The sequence below is a fragment of the Peromyscus eremicus genome, chromosome 8a (assembly GCF_949786415.1).
Source record: "Peromyscus eremicus chromosome 8a, PerEre_H2_v1, whole genome shotgun sequence".
Classification (NCBI taxonomy): Eukaryota; Metazoa; Chordata; class Mammalia; order Rodentia; family Cricetidae; genus Peromyscus; species Peromyscus eremicus.
The window spans coordinates 78727509-78744193 of NC_081423.1; the positions used below are offsets into that span (position 1 = coordinate 78727509).

Here is a 16685-nt window from a genome sequence, read left to right on the forward strand (position 1 = left end):
GGGGCTCTCTTGACTGAGGCGGGAGGATTATAAGTTTCAGGCTAGCTTATATGGGATATATAGTGAGACCCTAGAGCCAGAGATAGAAACAGACAGACAGACAGAGGAAGAGAGAGAGAGAGAGAGAGAGAGAGAGAGAGACAGAGAGACAGAGAGAGACAGAGAGAGAAAGAGAGACAGAGAGAGAGAGAGACAGAGAGAGGAGAGCGCCTTAGGCTCAGATAGACAGGCAGTTATGGGGCAGCCAGATCAAAATAAAATGTGGACACTTCTGGTAACATTTTTTATTCCCCTCTGGCAGTACTGAACCAAGCCAGGGCCTCACACATGCCAAAAAAGTCATCAGCTCTAGCATGGAACCTCCGATTATGACACCCAGCTTCTCTTTCCCCTCTGACCTCGCTCTTCTCTGGGCCCCTTCTCCATCGGAGCAGTCATCTGCCCCCAGGGCCTCCACCCTGGCCTCTCCTGGCTCAGTCTCTCTCCCCTAGAGGCCCATCTCTCCCCAGCTCAGCCAGTGTGCCAGAGAGAGCCAGATTTTATAACAGAGCCACACCCACAACCCTTTCAGCCACGCACAGATTAATCCACTTAAGAGGGCAGAGGCCTCCTGAAGGTCAGGTCTCCCAACACAACAGCATTGGGGGCCCAAGTTTCTAACACTTGACCTTGGAGGGACATATTCAGTCCATAATGTGTCCTGGCCTTCAGTGTGCGTCTCTTCCTGTCCCTTACTTTTCCCTGCCCTCTTCCTTTCTTTTTTTCCTATCCCTCCCTCCTCTTCCTCTTCTTCCTCCTCCTCTCTCTCTCTCTCTCTCTCTCTCTCTCTCTCTCTCTCTCTCTCTCTCTCTCTCGTTCTCTTTTTGGGAGCCCTCCCATCTGCTGAGACAATTTTCTCATGCTATCTTGCCTTCTCAACTGACGTAGAGTGCGGCCCCAGCCTTCTTGCCCCCACCTTACCCCTGGGGTTCAAGGTCAGTAGGAGCAGGACTCCAGTCAGCGGGAGAGAAAAAGATAGAAAAGTTGTGAGTATGGAGGGGCTCTCGACAGACACCAGATATCTTCATCCTTCAGCGTGCCTGGCAAACCCCTGGTGTTACAGTGATTTGAATCGCCACTGGGTATTAGGAAATTGCCAGGCAGAGTATATTCATGGTGACGGGCCCTGAGTCATCAAGAAAAGGTTATGCTGTGTTTGGTAACACGTGTTATAAGAAGTCAGGGAACTGTGTAGTCTATTCCAGGAAATTTTATTTGCCAATTAGGCAAATTAAATGTTTTATTTTCTTCCCCACTAGAAAGGCTTGGCTTTCCCAACGGTCTGGAAATTCCATTTATGTGCAGTGTTTCTACCTGACGACGAAGCGGGTAGAGAAATGGCGTCTGTGTTGAGAGCCTTTGCTCATCTGTCCTGACGTCAGCACATCCGGGGTGCTTCACACGTGTGACTCCTGCGGTGGTCCTCAGGCTTCCTCAGACAGAAGTGGCGGTCGCACAGACCATCACTTGCCCAGCAGTCTCTTAACATAAGCTCCTGGGCGGCAGTCCTGCTCCTTCCTTTCTGACCCTTCACTGGAGTCCACTGAAATGAGTTTTTCAAAATAATTTTTTGCCAGGCAGTGGTGGAGCACGCCTTTAATCCCAACCCTTGGGTGGCAGAGGCAGGGGAATCTCTGAGTTCTAGGCCAGCCTGGTCTACAAAGTGAGTTCCAGGACAGCCAGAGCTGTTACACAGAAAAACCTTGTCTGGAAAAAAACCAAAACCAAAACCAAAACCAAAATCTTTTAGCTGGGCATGGTGGCTTACACCTTTAATCCCAGCATTTAGGAGGCAGAGGCAGACAAGTCTCTGGGTTTGAGGCCAGCCTGGTTTACAAAGTGAGTTTCAGGACAGCTAGGGCAACACAGAGAAACCCTGTCTCAAAAAACAAAATTTTAATTATATTTATTTATTTGGCAGGGGGCGGGGGAGATGCCCTGGTGGGGGGGATGCCATGGTGGGGGATGCCGTGGGGGAGGATGTCATGGTGCCATGGTGTACACATGCGGTCAAAGGACAGTCTGTAGAAATCAGCTCTCTCCTTCCGCCGTGTGGACGCTGAGACCAAACTCTACCAGAGACTGAGGTTTCCTGGAACGCGGGGCTTCGTGTTTAAATTGGTGACAGTACAGTTTGCCTGGCACAGTTGGTAACTCTAGGTCTGGAGATGCCTTGGGGCTGCTGTTGTCTGTAGGCAGCCCCACGGCAGGATTTTGTTTTTAGTGATCCCAGACTCTCCTCAGATGACTGAAGTGTGACCAAGATGTCAGTGTCCTTCAAAGGCTCCCCACATGTTTCTAAAGGTCACCAAAGCCTGACAAACCATTGCTGCCAAAGCTGAAGCAAAACAGTAATGTGAGGAGTGTGAGGAGTGTGTGTGTGTGTGTGTGTGTATGTGTGTGTGTGTGCCCGTGCACGTGCATGCGCACACATGTTCATTCTTAGAGCTTTCTATCTAGTACCCAGCCTTTTTTCAGTCCACAGGTTTGTTTTGTTTTGTTTTGTTTTAGAAAGTTCCCCGAGGTTCTGGAGGCCTAAGGAGTCTGGCACTGTGACTCCTATAGGAACCCTCCCATTTTGATCCAGCCTCGATGTCACCCTGGCTTCTGGGTGTTCTTCACCACTGCTTCCGGAAGTTTCTCAGAAGTTTCTGGTTTTCACCACGCCATAGTGTTGGCTGACCAGGAATAACTTCCCTGCCTCCTGCTCTGTGTTCCCTTTTCAGGAAACTCTCCACCTTCAACTCGTACATGAAGTTGCATGGCTATGATGTGGAGCAGATTTGGAGGGCCATTGAGGACGTCATCATCAAGACACTCATCTCGGCTCACCCGGTCATCAAACACAACTACCATACCTGCTTCCCCAGCCACACGCTCATCAGCGCCTGCTTTGAAATTCTCGGGTTTGACATCTTGTTGGACCGCAAACTCAAACCCTGGCTGCTCGAGGTAAGGAAGTTAGGGGTGTCCCAGTAACTGGGGTACATCAGCTTTGGGGTCTCTGCCTTCCTAGCTCACCTGTATTGTTTCAATCAACTTCCCCTGCCTCTCCTTCCCATGGTGCTTGCTGCTCCTGGGGCGTGACACTGAGCTTGAGAAGTGGCCACCAGAGGGGGGTAGATGGCTGGGAATTAGAGAATTCCTTGTGCCTTCTTGAGGTCCACCCAGATTTACAGCTGCCCCCAGTCTCAGGCACAGAGTGATTGTAATGACCACTCTGCTTCCTGTGTTTCCCACAAAGAGGCTGTTCCTTCTCAAAACTTGGTTGCCAGTGATTCAAGTGGGAGCAGCTTTTCCTGAGCTACCCAGGTCCAGACACCGGTATAGGGAATTCTGTTGTCACAGAGTGGGGAAGCCCAACCCCATGCTGTGGGTAGGAAGAGGAAGAGATTTCTGAGCCACTTCAATTCCCGATTAGATTGGTCCTCCGGAACCTTCTTCAGCAGCCCTTCAACATGCACGAGGAACGAGGATCTGGAGTTTTAGCTGGAATACCAGGGGGCTCTGACCTCCCTTCCACTCACCTTGACAGCCAGGACTGTGAGGGGGGCCTCGGCAGTCCCTGGAGGCGCCATCTTGGCCTCGCCTCTGTTTCCACACTGGTTCGCCCCAGCCCCAACTGCCGTCCTGTCTCCACAGGTCAACCATTCTCCAAGCTTCTCCACTGACTCCAAGTTGGATAAAGAGGTGAAAGACAGTCTGCTCTACGATGCCTTGGTCCTCGTCAACCTGGGGAGCTGTGACAAAAAGAAAGTCTTGGAGGAAGAGAGACAGCGGGGACGGCTCTTACAGCAGTGTCCCTCTCGGGAGATCAGGTACAGCCGTGCCCCTGGCCCCAGGCAGCCCGTTCTCTTACTGCCCTGCCCTCAGCAAGACTGGCTGTCCTGGTCCCAGACAGTGTGACTGACATCTACCAGTTATGTGGCCTTTCTGTCACTCCTTAAGCCTTGGGGATCTTTCTGTGAAGTGGAACTATGTATACGTAAGACATGAGGGGACTGAAGGACCTTAGCACGTGAAGCCTTACCGCAGTGCCTGGCACCGTAATTTGGTAGAAGTTAAGGTTCTTGACTGTTGGGGCAGTGAGGTGGTTCAGTGGGTAAAGGCACTTGCAGTCAGCCTCGAGGCCACATGATGGAAGGGGAGAGATGACACTCACAAGTTGACCTTTGACCTCCATGCGCCCTCTGTGGCATGCATATACATATGCGTGCATACACACTAAATAGATAGATATTTTAAAAAATGATTCCTAATTGTATCTTATTGTGAAAGCACTTAACTAGCAAGCCTGAGGGGGGGCGGAGAGAGAGAGAGAGAGAGAGAGAGAGAGAGAGAGAGAGAGAGAGAATCTGAATCTGAATCTGACTTGGAATTGGTAGGAAGAAATACTGGGCTCAACCCAGAGCCTTACATATTACATATGGTAGGCAAACACTCAATCACTGAGCTACATACATTCCCTGGCCTTCTTGTTATTGCAGTCCTTTTTTTTTTTTTTTTTTTTTTGAGACAGGGTTTCTGTTGTAGTTGTTAGTGTGCGCACGCACGCGTGTGTATGTGTGTGTGTGTGTACACATGTGCAGTGGCCAGAGAAGGACATCAGGTATCCTGTCTATCTCATTCCTTTGAGACAGGGCCCCTTATGGTCTCTGGAGCTACACTGGTGTTTAGCAAGCCCCAGTGACCCGCCTGTCTCCACCCACTTCAGCGGCAGGGGTTCAGGCTGGTTGTATGCATGCTGTTTGTATGCATGTTGGTTGTATGCGTGCTGGTTGTATGTGTGCTGGTTGTCTGCATGCTGGTTGTATGCATGTTGGTTGTATGCATGCTGGTTGTATGCATGCTGGTTGTCTGCCTGCTGGTTGTATGAGTGCTGTTTGTCTGCATGCTGGTTGTATGCGTGCTGGTTGTATGCATACTGGTTGTCTGCATGCTGGTTGTATGCGTGCTGGTTGTATGCATACTGGTTGTCTGCCTGCTGGTTGTATGCATGCTGGTGTCGGCTAGGCCACGCCCAGGTTCCTGTGCAAGTTTGGGGTCTGACTAAGGCCCTCAGCTTGCACACCCTCTCTCCAGCGGCCCCTGTCTTTGCTTGTTTGTTGTTAGGATGCATTCTTTTCTTTGTTTCTGCTTCTCGTTTTGTTTTTTGAGATAGAGGCTCCCATAGAACTTGCAATTCTCCTGCATCAGCTTCAAAAGGGTTGGGATTACAGATGCATATCACGGTGCCCAACAGAGTGGGTCATTGCTAACAAATGATAATCCTATATAGGAAGCTATTTTATGATGGAGAATTTAACAATTTGAACAGTTCTACTAAGACTGTTTCTGGAAATTGGAGATTAAAATGGACACATATAATTATATAAAATAAATTGATTAATATCATGTGAGGATTTAGATACTAGCAATATAAGAAACAAATTCTTCTGTTTTCACTGGAAAGCAAGTCTGTCTGCTCGCCCTGTTCTGTGCTGACAGGAGTTGGCGCTTCGGCCTCCCCTGGGGCAGCATTAGCACAGAACCAGGTCTTCCTCTTCCTCCTGCAGAGAGATTCTGGTCAGGAGGCCCCGAGCCCATTCAAGGTGGGGCCTTGTTGCTTCTTGGTTTCCACCAACCTTCCCTGGAACCTAGGACAATACACGTCACCCACGCTCACCGGCACTGCTTCTCAGGCGCTTTAATGCCTGCTCTGTGTGCCCGGCGGAAGGAGGTAGAGTTCGGTGCTGTGTGGTTCTGTCCTGGGAGCCGAGGACACCACGATTCCTGTCAGGAAACTGACATGGATAAGTTTGACTCACTGGTGACGGCTCTAAACTCCAGCTGTCCCTGATGCTCTCAGGAGGAATGTGCTAGCTGTCACATGGAAGGCCTCCTTTGTGTTACTTGGCTGGAAAGCCTGGTGGTTCTTGATGTCCCTGCTGTACAGGAAGCTTCTCCTGCTAACCCTACCTGATCTCCTCCTCCTAGGGGGTGGAGTGAGGAAGCCTGAGAGCACAGGAGCTCATAAAGGCTCATTAAATCCATCCAAGAAGCCCTGGAATTTAGCAAAGTATAAGCTGCTGTTCTCCAGAGAAGGGTAATGGGCCAGTGAATGGGAAGGTGGCGACAGTCTGCCTGCTCTGATTATGCCAAGGGGGAAATGGGTTTTTACTAATAAAGGGAGAGACCTGGTTGAGCAGTCAAACTTTGTAAGCAGCTCCCTCGAGCATTGTGACGCTGACTGTCCCAGGAGTGCCAGAACCCCCTTTCAGAAACATTCTTGCTTTTATTTATCAAATACTGATCAACCACTATTATGTGCAGGCCCTAGATGACACCCAGCTTGGATATGTCCCTTCTAAGAAGACATAACTGCAGTCCTGTGTTCTTCCACCCCAACAGGATGGAAGAGGTCAAGGGTTTCCAGGCAGCGCGGTTACAGAAAACGGAGGAATATGAGAAGAAACACTGTGGTGGGTTCCGGCTCATCTACCCTGGTCTGAATTTGGAGAAGTATGAGAAGTTTTTCCAGGACAATAGCTCCCTCTTCCAGAATACTATTGCTTCCAGAGCCCGAGAGCTGTATGCCCGGTAGGAAGGCTTCCTCTCAGGCTGAGATGGGCTGGGTGTTGTGGCTTGATCCGATCCTCTGGGTAGTCCAAAGTGGCAGGGAGAACTTCTGTGTCACAGTTCTCCACCTTACAGAGGACAGAAGAACATTCAGTCCAGGTCTCACAAAGACCAGGAACTGGAAGTTTCCATAGTAGATATTTAATAGATCATTAAGTAGATAAACTGCTGTTTTAGATGCTCACCCTTGAGACACATGTCCACCCTACCTCCTCATAAGTGTGTTATGTATCCAGGCTATATGAAATCCAAGAGCTTGAAGGGAGACATCCTGTTAGGTCCAGTCCCCACCAAGCACCTCATTTATGAGAGGGGATGTCAGAGCAGAGAGGAGGTCATATAGCAAGACGACACCAAAGGATTACCCTGTCTCCTGACTCCTGAGACCAAGTGATGTACTCTGGTATACCACCTTTGGTCCAGTCCCAGGATCCGCTGGCCAGAGAGCCCAGCATAGGAAGTGGCCCAGCATGGGAGCCCCCGAACTTAGCCTTCCTACCTAAGCCCTCTTTCCACTGAAGGAGGAAGTGAATGGCCCCCTTTACCTGTGCCCCCTTCCTTGAAAGGATGCTATTCCCCAGTCTGGAGATGGTTGGAAGGATGGCTCTTTCTTACCCACGCTATTTCTTGGCCTTCAGCCGCTTGTGCAGGAACACTGTTCCTCCATTCCATCTTTTTTAAAATTATTATTATTTTACTTTATGGCTGTGAGTGTTTTTGCCTGCATGTATGTCTGTGCAGTAAGTGCATTCAGCACCTGCAGAATCTAGAAAAAGGCATCAGGTCCCCTGGAACTGGAGTTACAGACAGTAGTGAGCTGCCATGTGGGTGCTGGGAATTGAATCCCGGGGTCCTATGGAAGAGCAACAAGTTCTCTTAACCACTGGGCCACCTCTCCAGCCCTTCTCCAGTCCTTCTTATCTACCCCTCAAGTAGAATGCTCGATCCCTAGCCCATGACACTCACCTGTCCTTCAATCAACAGGCAGCTGATCCAGGAGCTGAGGCAAAAACAGGACAAAAAACCGTTCCTAAAGAAAGAGAAGAGGGCGGAGATGCAGGGCGAGTCTCCGGGTGAGCAGGCGAGAGACAAGACTGTGAGAACCTGGCAGGAGACACGGCAACAGAAGTGCAAGACAGCCACCCATCCCCCAAAACAAGTAAACTCAGATGAGGGGGGGGTGTGTACAACCAGCACCCTGCCCCAGCTTGGGCCGATCCGAGGGAGGGTGCCACGGAGACCTCTGCTCCGAGCCCAGACTCACTGATGGGCTGCCCAAGGGCTGAACTACAAGGAAGGGGTCTAGAAGGCACACAGACCTGGTGTCTGTTAGAGGATCCCTCCATCCTGATAGCAGAGGATGCTCACTGGGCTGTCCTCCTTGCCTCTGGGAGTAAGAGCAGTCTGGCTGTGCTAGAGGCTGAGCCGGACCCACGTAGGGAGTGTGCTCCACAACTATGTATACTTACTGCCCTCAGCTCCGACATGGGTGGGAATGTCCCTCCAGCAGGCTCCTCAGGAGGGCTGCTGGGAGACATCATCCTTAGACTACTTCATGCGGATGACTGAAAAGGCTTGGTACTTCCCGCATGCTCACTCTGCACAGGGTGGCCCAGCCCCTGGTGGTCTGCCTCACTGTCCTGGGATCTAAGTCTTTGGCTTCTACCTCCTCCGCCTCTGGATCTCTTCTACCTCGGTGAGAAGACACGGGATGACTTTTCAGTACCTCTCCTTATCATTCTTGGGTTTTGTTTTCTGTGGGGTTTGTTTGTTTGTTTAAGATAGGGGTCTCATGTAGCACAGGCTGACCCCAAACTTGTTTTGTAGCCCAAGATAATGTAGAACTGATTCTTCTCCTGCCTCCAGCTCCCGAGTGCTGGGATTACAGGGCATGAGGCATACATAAGGCCTGGTTAGTACAGGTGCTGGAGATCAAACCAAGGCCTCGTGTGTACTAGGCTGCTAACTGAGTACTGTATTGCCAGCCTCCCTCTGACCTTTTATTTCTTCAAAATGTCTCACTCTCACTGTTGAGCCCTGCTGTCTGGCCTGGAACTCACTCTGTAGACCATGCTACAACCTGTGGTAATCCCCCTGCTTCTGCTGCCGCCGGAGTGCTGGGATTGCCGGAGTGTGCCACCATGCCTGATTATCTCCTTAGTCTTGAAGACTCGCCTGGAAGGACAGGGACAGAGCTGGGTTAGGGACTGTTTTCAACTTGGTTGGGGTCACAGACTCTTTAGGAATCTGCTGAAAGCTGTGGAATACCTTGCCATCAAGTGTACACTGTGCTGTTGGAAATCTCAGTTTGAGATGGCCACCGACTCCCTCCCCAAGTCCGGCCGTGAGCTTTGTAAGGGTTCCAGAACCCTGGGCTGAGAATTCCAGACTAGAAAGTCTCTGGTGCCTCCTGTTTCCTTTCTGGTCGCCTCTCTCGCACCTTCTCTGGGGTGCAGATAAACCCGTGGTGGACAGGACGCGTTCCCCACGGCTGTGTGTTGGTTTCCTCTTCCCAGTGCTACCACCCAGTGACTTTAGTATCCTGCACGCCCGGCTTGTTCTTGAACATCAGAGGCATAAGGAAAAACGAAACTGCCGGAAGCCTCCCTCAGAAAGGCTCCAAGAAGGAGGCCAGCCTCGCCCCCTGCAAGCCCATGTCCGCAAGGCACTACAGTTCTGTCCCTGACCTGAGGAGTTCAAATCCCAACTGCTTGGGGACAGAGTTCCGCAAGTCCAATACCAAAGTCAAGGAAGTGAAGTCAGCCTTTGCGATGAACATAATCAGCAACACCCTGGTAAGGAGAGGGCTGTGCCCTGGGAGGGACTGCTAAGAGGCTTGCTTTCTGGTCCTTGCTCCATCCTAACTTGTAGCTCTTTGAGTACCCACTGATGCTGCCGGAGTCTGTTTCTCTGGTTGTGAAGCCGGCTTAGCAGGATGGCGTTCCTGCTGGGAAGGTAAGCATGGAACGTCTCTGAGGAGACTGTTCTCCACATCTTCTTTCCATAGGCAGGTTGCTGTTCATGCTCACGGTTCTAGAAACTCAAGTGTGGGCAGGGCCAGGTTCCGTCTCAAGTCTCTGGAGAAAGGAAGTCCATCACTTTCTGATGGCTGCTGGCAAGCCTTGGTCAGTGACAACACTGATTGCCGATGTTGTCACATGCCCGCTCCCTATGTTTCTTCCACATATATTTCCATTTTTTTTTTTTTTGGTTGTTGTTTTGTTTTTTGATTTTTTTAGGCAGGGTCTCGCTATGTAGTCCTGGCTGGCCTGGAACTCCTTGTGTAGACCAGGCTGGTCGAAAATTCTAGAGATCCACCTGTCTCTGCCTCCTAAATGCTAGGATTAAAGGCATGTGCCACCACACCTACCCATACACTTAGCTTTATGAGCTAGGTGAGGGGACTCACTAGTCCGGAGTCCCAGCTCTCCAGAAGGCTGCTGAAGCAGGAGGTTACTCAGGCTCCAGAGCTGAGGGCCAGTCTGTTCCGTCGTAAATGCTTATTTTATTTTTTGTGTATGTGTGCGCACCTGAGTGTATGCATTTGCACGGCTTGAATACAGCGCCAGCAGGGTCAGAAGAGGGCGTTAGATCCCCTGGAACTGGAGTTACAGGAAGTTATGAGCCACCATGTGGGTTCTGGGAACTGAACCTGGTTCTTCTGCAAAAGCAGCAAGTGCTCTTAACTGCTGAGTCATCTCTCCAGCCCCCAGTCTGATCAGGATAAATCTCTCTCACCCACCAGTCCCACAGCTGCTCAGACCCAAGTATACACACAGAGGCTTATATTAATTATAACTGCATGGCCATGGCTCAAGCCTTTTGCTAGCTAACTCTGTATCTTAAATTAGCCCATAACTATTAGTTTATGTATCACCACATGTTCCGTGGCTTTACCTGCGTCCCATTACATGTTGCTCCTTGGGCAGCTTGCTGGCATCCCCACCCCCACCCCCGCCTTCTTCCTGTCTCTCTCTTTGAATTTCCTGCTTGCCTCTAAGAGATCTGGTGTCCTCTTCTGGTATGCAGGCATACATACAGGCAGAACACTGTATACATAATAAATAAATAAATAAATAAATAAATAAATAAATAAATAAATAAATATTTTGCCGGGCGGTGGTGGCGCACGCCTGTAATCCCAGCACTCGGGAGGCAGAGGCAGGTGGATCTCTGTGAATTCGAGGCCAGCCTGGTCTACAGAGCTAGTCCAGGACAGGCTCCAAAGCTACAGAGAAACCCTGTCTCGAAAAAAAAAAAAAAAAAAAAAAAAACACCTCAGAACAGATCTCTGAGTTTGAGGCCAGCCTGGCCTACAGAGCAAGTTCCAGAGCTGCCAGGGCTACACATGGAGACCCTGTCTCAAAACCAAAAGAATATATATATATATATATATATATATATATATATATATATATATCCACAACACAGAAACAAGTATGTAATCTTTATATAGTCCTCCATCCATGTTCATCAGTTCTACATCCACAGGTTCAATGATCTGCAGATCAAAAAAAGTTTCAAAAAAGTTACATCTTTACCAAACATATAGACTTCATTTTTTAAATGTGTATGCATGTGTGTGTGCCTGTGAGTGTGCACTCCAGATAACAACCTTGAGTGTCACTCAGCAGGTGCCATCCACCTTGTTTATTTGGGACAGGAACTCTCACTGGCTTGGAACTCACCAAGTAGACTAGGCTAGCTGGCCCACATGCTCCAGAATCCTTCTGTCTCTGTATCTCCTGTGAAGATTACAAACACAAGCTTTTTAAAAACAAAACAAGCCAGGCGGTGGTAGCACACACCTTTAATCACAGCACTCCAGAGGCAGGCAGAGTTTGAGGCCAGCCTGGCGCTCTCTCTCTCTCTCTCTCTCTCTCTCTCTCTCTCTCTCTCTCCCTCTCCCTCCCTTCCTCCCTTCCTCCCTTGGCATTTGTTTTTGAGACAGGGTTTTGCTTGGCTCTGGCTGGCCTCTCACTCAGGCGCCTCCTGCCTCTGTGTCTGGATGCTCTTACTGAGTATAGGTGTGCGCTGCTAGGCCCACATCAGCATGCAGACTTCTTCCCTTGACCGTCATCCCCTAAATAGTATAGAGTGACAGCTATTCATGTAGCATTTCCATTGTATTAGACATTAAGTTCGTCTAGAGGTGATTTAATAAATTATATGAGAGGCAGGTGTGGTGGTACACACCTGTCATCCCAGTATTAGAAAGGTGGAGACAGGGAGATCTGTGGTTCAAAGTCATCCTTGGCTACATACTGCTCAGCCTGAGATCCACAAGACCTGTCTCAAACAACAAAAAACCCCACAATGACGATGAAGGACTATTTGGATGAAATGTGTAGATGATGCATGAGCACTACATTTATTTTATATAACAGACTTGATGGTCCTTGGGTTTTGGTGTCCTTGGGATGGAGTGAGTGTCCCTGGACCAGTCCTCGTTAGACACCAAATGACAACTGTGTTTACAAATCTTTTTCCACTACAGCACCAAGCTGAAGAAACAGCAACAATGAAATACCTAAAGAGTATATTCAGCTGTCGAGTGTCTAGTTTTGATTTTTAAAAAACTTTAAACCAGGTGTGGTGGTGGATGTCTTTAATCCCAGCACTTGGGAGCTAGAGGCAGGCAGATCTCCGTGGATTCAAGGCCAGCCTGGGCTACAGAATGAGTCCTAGGCCAGACAGGGCTATATAGTGAGACCCTGTCTCAAAAGCAACAACAAAAATTTAGACTCAAATCGCTTAAACAGAGAGACAGACAGGGAGCAAGAATGGGGCTCCATGACGTTGGGTTTGGCAGAGATTGTGGGGTACAGTGGCAAAAACTACTTTAGACAAGCAAGACTTCGTCAAACTCAGAATCTCTCAGAAAGGCAACAAGAGGAGAGCGGAAAGTTGACCTGCAGGTGGAATCGGTCTGCAAACCATGCCTCTGATAACAGTTTTCACTCAGCTCTGGCTGCAGTAACCAAGCACCTTTGAGAGCTGTTAAGATGGCTCTGCAGTGGGCTGGAGAGATGGCTCAGTGGTTAAGAGCACTGACTACTCTTCCAGAGGACCCGTGTTCAATTCCCAGCACCCACAGGGCAGCTCACAGCTGTCTGCAACTCTTGTTCCAGGGGATCTGACTCCCTCACACAGGCATACATACATACATACAGACAGACAAAACAACAATGTACATATAATAAAAATAAATAAATTATAGAGATATTGTATGCTAATGGAACAATGTTTGAGACATCCTAGAGCCAACTTTCTGTTTTGATTTTTTTTAATATTTATTTATTTTATGTATACACTGTTCTGCCTGCATGTATATCTGCACGCCAGAAGAGGGCACCATATTTCATTATAGATGGTTGTGAGCCACCATGTGGTTGCTGGGAATTGAACTCAGGACCTCTGCAAGAGCAGCCAGTGCTCTTAACCTCTGAGCCATCTCTCCAGCCCCCTGATTTTTTGTTTTTGATTTTTGGTTTTTTGAGACAGGGTTTCCTCTGTGTAGTTTTGGTGCCTGTCTTGGATCTCGCTCTGTAGACCAAGCTGGCCTCAGACTCACAGAGATCCACCTGCCTCTGCCTCCTGAGTGCTGGGATTAAAGGCATCTGCCACCACACCCTGCCCAGAGTCAACTTTTTTTTAAGATTAATTTTTAAAAATTGTATGCATATGTGTATGTGCCTGTTTGCATGTGCACATTGTGAGTCAGCTATCCACAGAGACCAGAAGAGGTCATTAGATCTTCTGGACCTGGAGCAGCCAGTGCTCTTAACCACTGGGCCGCCTCTCCAGCCCCTGAGGGTATCTCTTAACTCACCACTCCGACCATTTTTGCTGTCTCTTTCTAGAGGAGCTAGAAGGGAGCCCTCTGCCTCCTGCAATCTCATTCCAGGCTGTTTTCTCTTTCAGCCCTTAACATCTGTGGAAACTTCCCCAGAACCCACATCCCGGCTCTCGACTTCTCTCGAATCCCTGGCAAGCCTGAGTCTAACCAGCAGCCCTGAGTGCAGCAGCCCTGAGAGTGTCCATATGCTCTATAAGTACAAGCAGCAGCAGGTCTTCCACAAGCTGACCCAGGAGAAAAGTTCCAAACTTGCCACGTCTTCCAAACCCAGGAGTTTGGACCAGAGGTGGACCTTGCTAAAGAATGAAGTGAGGAGGCAGCATCTGATGTCAGAGATAATGCAGAAGGTTCAGATGAAGAAGAAGCGCTGCTTGTTTCCGGCTCCCAAGTCACGTGAGTGCTGGAGTGTGCCGCAAGCTTAAGCATGACGATCAGCTTTCTATCACTGTGATAAAATGACTCACGTCATTAACTTCTAGAGAGAATAGGGTTTTTTTAGGCTCATGGCTTTCAAAGTTGAGTTGGTGACGAGGCGGACCTATTGCTTTCTGGTCTTGTCCGTGAGAGCGCCTGCACAGCAGTGGTGGGAGGCATGGTGAACGAAACTCACTTCATGGCTAGCCACCGTAGGTTCCGTTTTCTCTCAGGAACTTCAGGTGACAAAACCTTAACTTCGGGCCTCTGGGGGACATTCAGCATCCAAACTCTTAGCATTAGGGCCAGGTCTGGTGGCACATGCCTGAAACTCAGCAACCAGGAGGTTGAGACAAGAGGATCATGAGTTTGCAGCTTGCCTGAGTTACACAACAAGGCACTTTCTCAAGAAGATGAGTAAGGGCCAGCACCCATATTGGACAACTCACAACTGTGTAACTCCAGCACCAGGATAGCCAAAACCCTCTTCTGGCCTCCTTGCGCATCAGTACCCATGTGGTTGACATATAGATGTGTAGGCACATATACATCATAAAAACAATTAAGTTTATTTTAAATAATTTTCTTTATTGATTTTACATGTATGGGTGTTTTGTCTACATATATACCTGCATACCATGTTTGTGCCAGATGCCCTTGGGGACCAGAAAAGGGAGTTGGATTCCCTGGGATTGGCATGAGAGACAGTTCAAGCTACTGTACCGGTGCTGGGATTTGAACCTGGGTCCTCTGGAAGAACAACCAATGTCTTAAATGTTGGCTTATCTCTCTAGTCCTAACAAATATTTTCTTCTTTGGGACAGAGTTTCTCTGTGTAGCCTTGGCTGTCCTGGAACTCGCTCTGTAGACCAGGCTGGCCCCAAACTCTCAGAGATCCTCCTGCCTCTGCCTCCCGAGGGCCGAGATTAAAGGCCTGTGCCACCACTGCCCAGCATTAAAATTTTTTAAAAGATAAATAAAAATGAACAAGGCTGGTAAGATGGCTCAGCAGATAAAAGGGTGTTTGCCACATGACCCTGCTGGCCTGAATTTGATCACTGGAACCTACATGAAGGTGGGTGGAAAGAACTGACTCCACAAAATTGTTCTCTGACTTCCACACGTGTGTTATGGTATACTGACCCACACATATACACACATACACGATAATAATAAAAATTTTAATTACAAAACTAAACGTTGGAGAGATGGCGTAGCAGTTAAGAGCACTGCTGTTCTTGACCCAGGTTCAATTCCCAGCACCCACATGGCTGCTCAGAGCTGTCTGTAACTCCAGTTCCAGGGGACCTGATGCCCTCTTCTGGCCTCCACGGACATCAGGCACACATGTGAGGCACAGACAGACGTACAGACAAAACACCATATACATAAAAAAAAAATAATTACCAAAAAAAATCACAAAACTAACTATGACAAGAAAATTCAAACTATAAAGCGTTAGGGAGAGAAGAGCCAGCTGAAAGAAGCCCCAGGTTTTGGGATTTCCAGATCAGGAGAAGGGTTAGACTCTTCCCTCTGTCTAATGATGGAGACTTGGCCCATGTGCTTAAAGAGTCTCTATCCCCATTGAGCAAAAGAGTTAACAGAATGCTGGCTGATAGTCAACATTCCCAGCTCTTGTTCACACGAGACCCAGTGTCTGTGCCAATCTTGGGCCACAGAAACTGCGTGAAAGAAAGGAGCAAGGCCTGACTGTAAACGGAAGTTCCTGTCCTGCCAGCAGCTCCCCAATTTTTTATTCCAAAACCATGAGCCAGGTTGGGGCCCTGGGAGCCTCGTGGGAGGCGGCCTTTGTGAGGAGTTTGTGCTCACTGTGGCAGCACAAACTGATGATGCCAATGACTTTGCCTTTCCAGAAAACCCGTCCTTACCCAAGGACTGCTGCCTCCACAACCACAGCTTTGGCAGGAAGAGAGAGATGGATGTATCCTCCGTCCTCCCCATGCAGGGTTCTCACAGCCATACTGAACCTCTGAATGACCTTCTGGTAGTTGCCACTCAGGCCCGTCTGGACCCTCGGCCTAGCAGAAACCATTCCATTACTACAAAGGACCCAGATACTACAAGGGACCCGGGTACTACAAGGGACCCAAAGCACACTGCCATTGCCTGATCTCTGGTCAGAGGATATGAGAGCTCAGGTAGGGTGCCTGCTCTTCTTCCCTGGATAGGTTGGTATACCGTTCATTCCCCTCTTGACCTTTCTGGAGTGTTGAGTATGTAGGAGGGTGGATGGATTGATTGAAGACCTGTAGGTAAGTCAGCAGCTGAGATTGTCCTCAAAATGTGACCCTTGCTTGGCCTGTTTCTATGGTCCTGGACCACCTCCACCTCCACGAGGTGCACTTGACATGACTGTCCTCACAGGCTCGCCCTGTGATGAGAAGGGAAGAGACAGAATGACAGGGTGGGGGAACCTGGTGGGTACCACTGTGGAAGGGCCAGGGGGACCGTAAGGAGTGCTCTTTCAAAGCCTAGGCGCCTCTGAAGGGAGATCATGTACCAAAATCCATGAGAAGAGACTGGCGCTTCTCAGAGGTCCACCATCACCCTCATTCCTGCCACAGAAACCAGACTGTTACCAGATGTGCTGACCTGGCCCCCTGGTTACCAGCATCTCATACTGTAGAAGGACCTTGAGTAATCGTAGCCCACAGGCATTGCTGTTTGTGAAATGCCTGTTCTAGAGCCCGTGAGATGGCTCAGCAGACGAAGGTGTCTGCTGCCTAGCCTG

At 49.2% G+C, this 16685-nt stretch overlaps 1 protein-coding gene across 2 annotated transcripts in view; it reads left to right on the forward strand.

Annotated features, from left to right (window-relative positions):
• The window catches only part of Ttll6 (tubulin tyrosine ligase like 6), a 35649-nt gene extending 19560 nt beyond the window's left edge, over window positions 1-16089 (forward strand). The window contains exons 9-15 of one of the 2 annotated variants that reach the window (XM_059271611.1): window positions 2766-2991; window positions 3682-3857; window positions 6430-6618; window positions 7642-7816; window positions 9174-9452; window positions 13582-13909; window positions 15808-16089. In XM_059271611.1, the coding sequence (XP_059127594.1) occupies window positions 2766-2991; window positions 3682-3857; window positions 6430-6618; window positions 7642-7816; window positions 9174-9452; window positions 13582-13909; window positions 15808-16064 (1630 nt within the window). In that variant the 3' untranslated portion in view covers window positions 16065-16089. The remainder of the gene's footprint in view (window positions 1-2765; window positions 2992-3681; window positions 3858-6429; window positions 6619-7641; window positions 7817-9173; window positions 9453-13581; window positions 13910-15807) is intronic. The other variant, XM_059271612.1, reaches the window with a different exon arrangement.
• The last annotated feature ends 596 nt before the right edge of the window (window positions 16090-16685 follow it).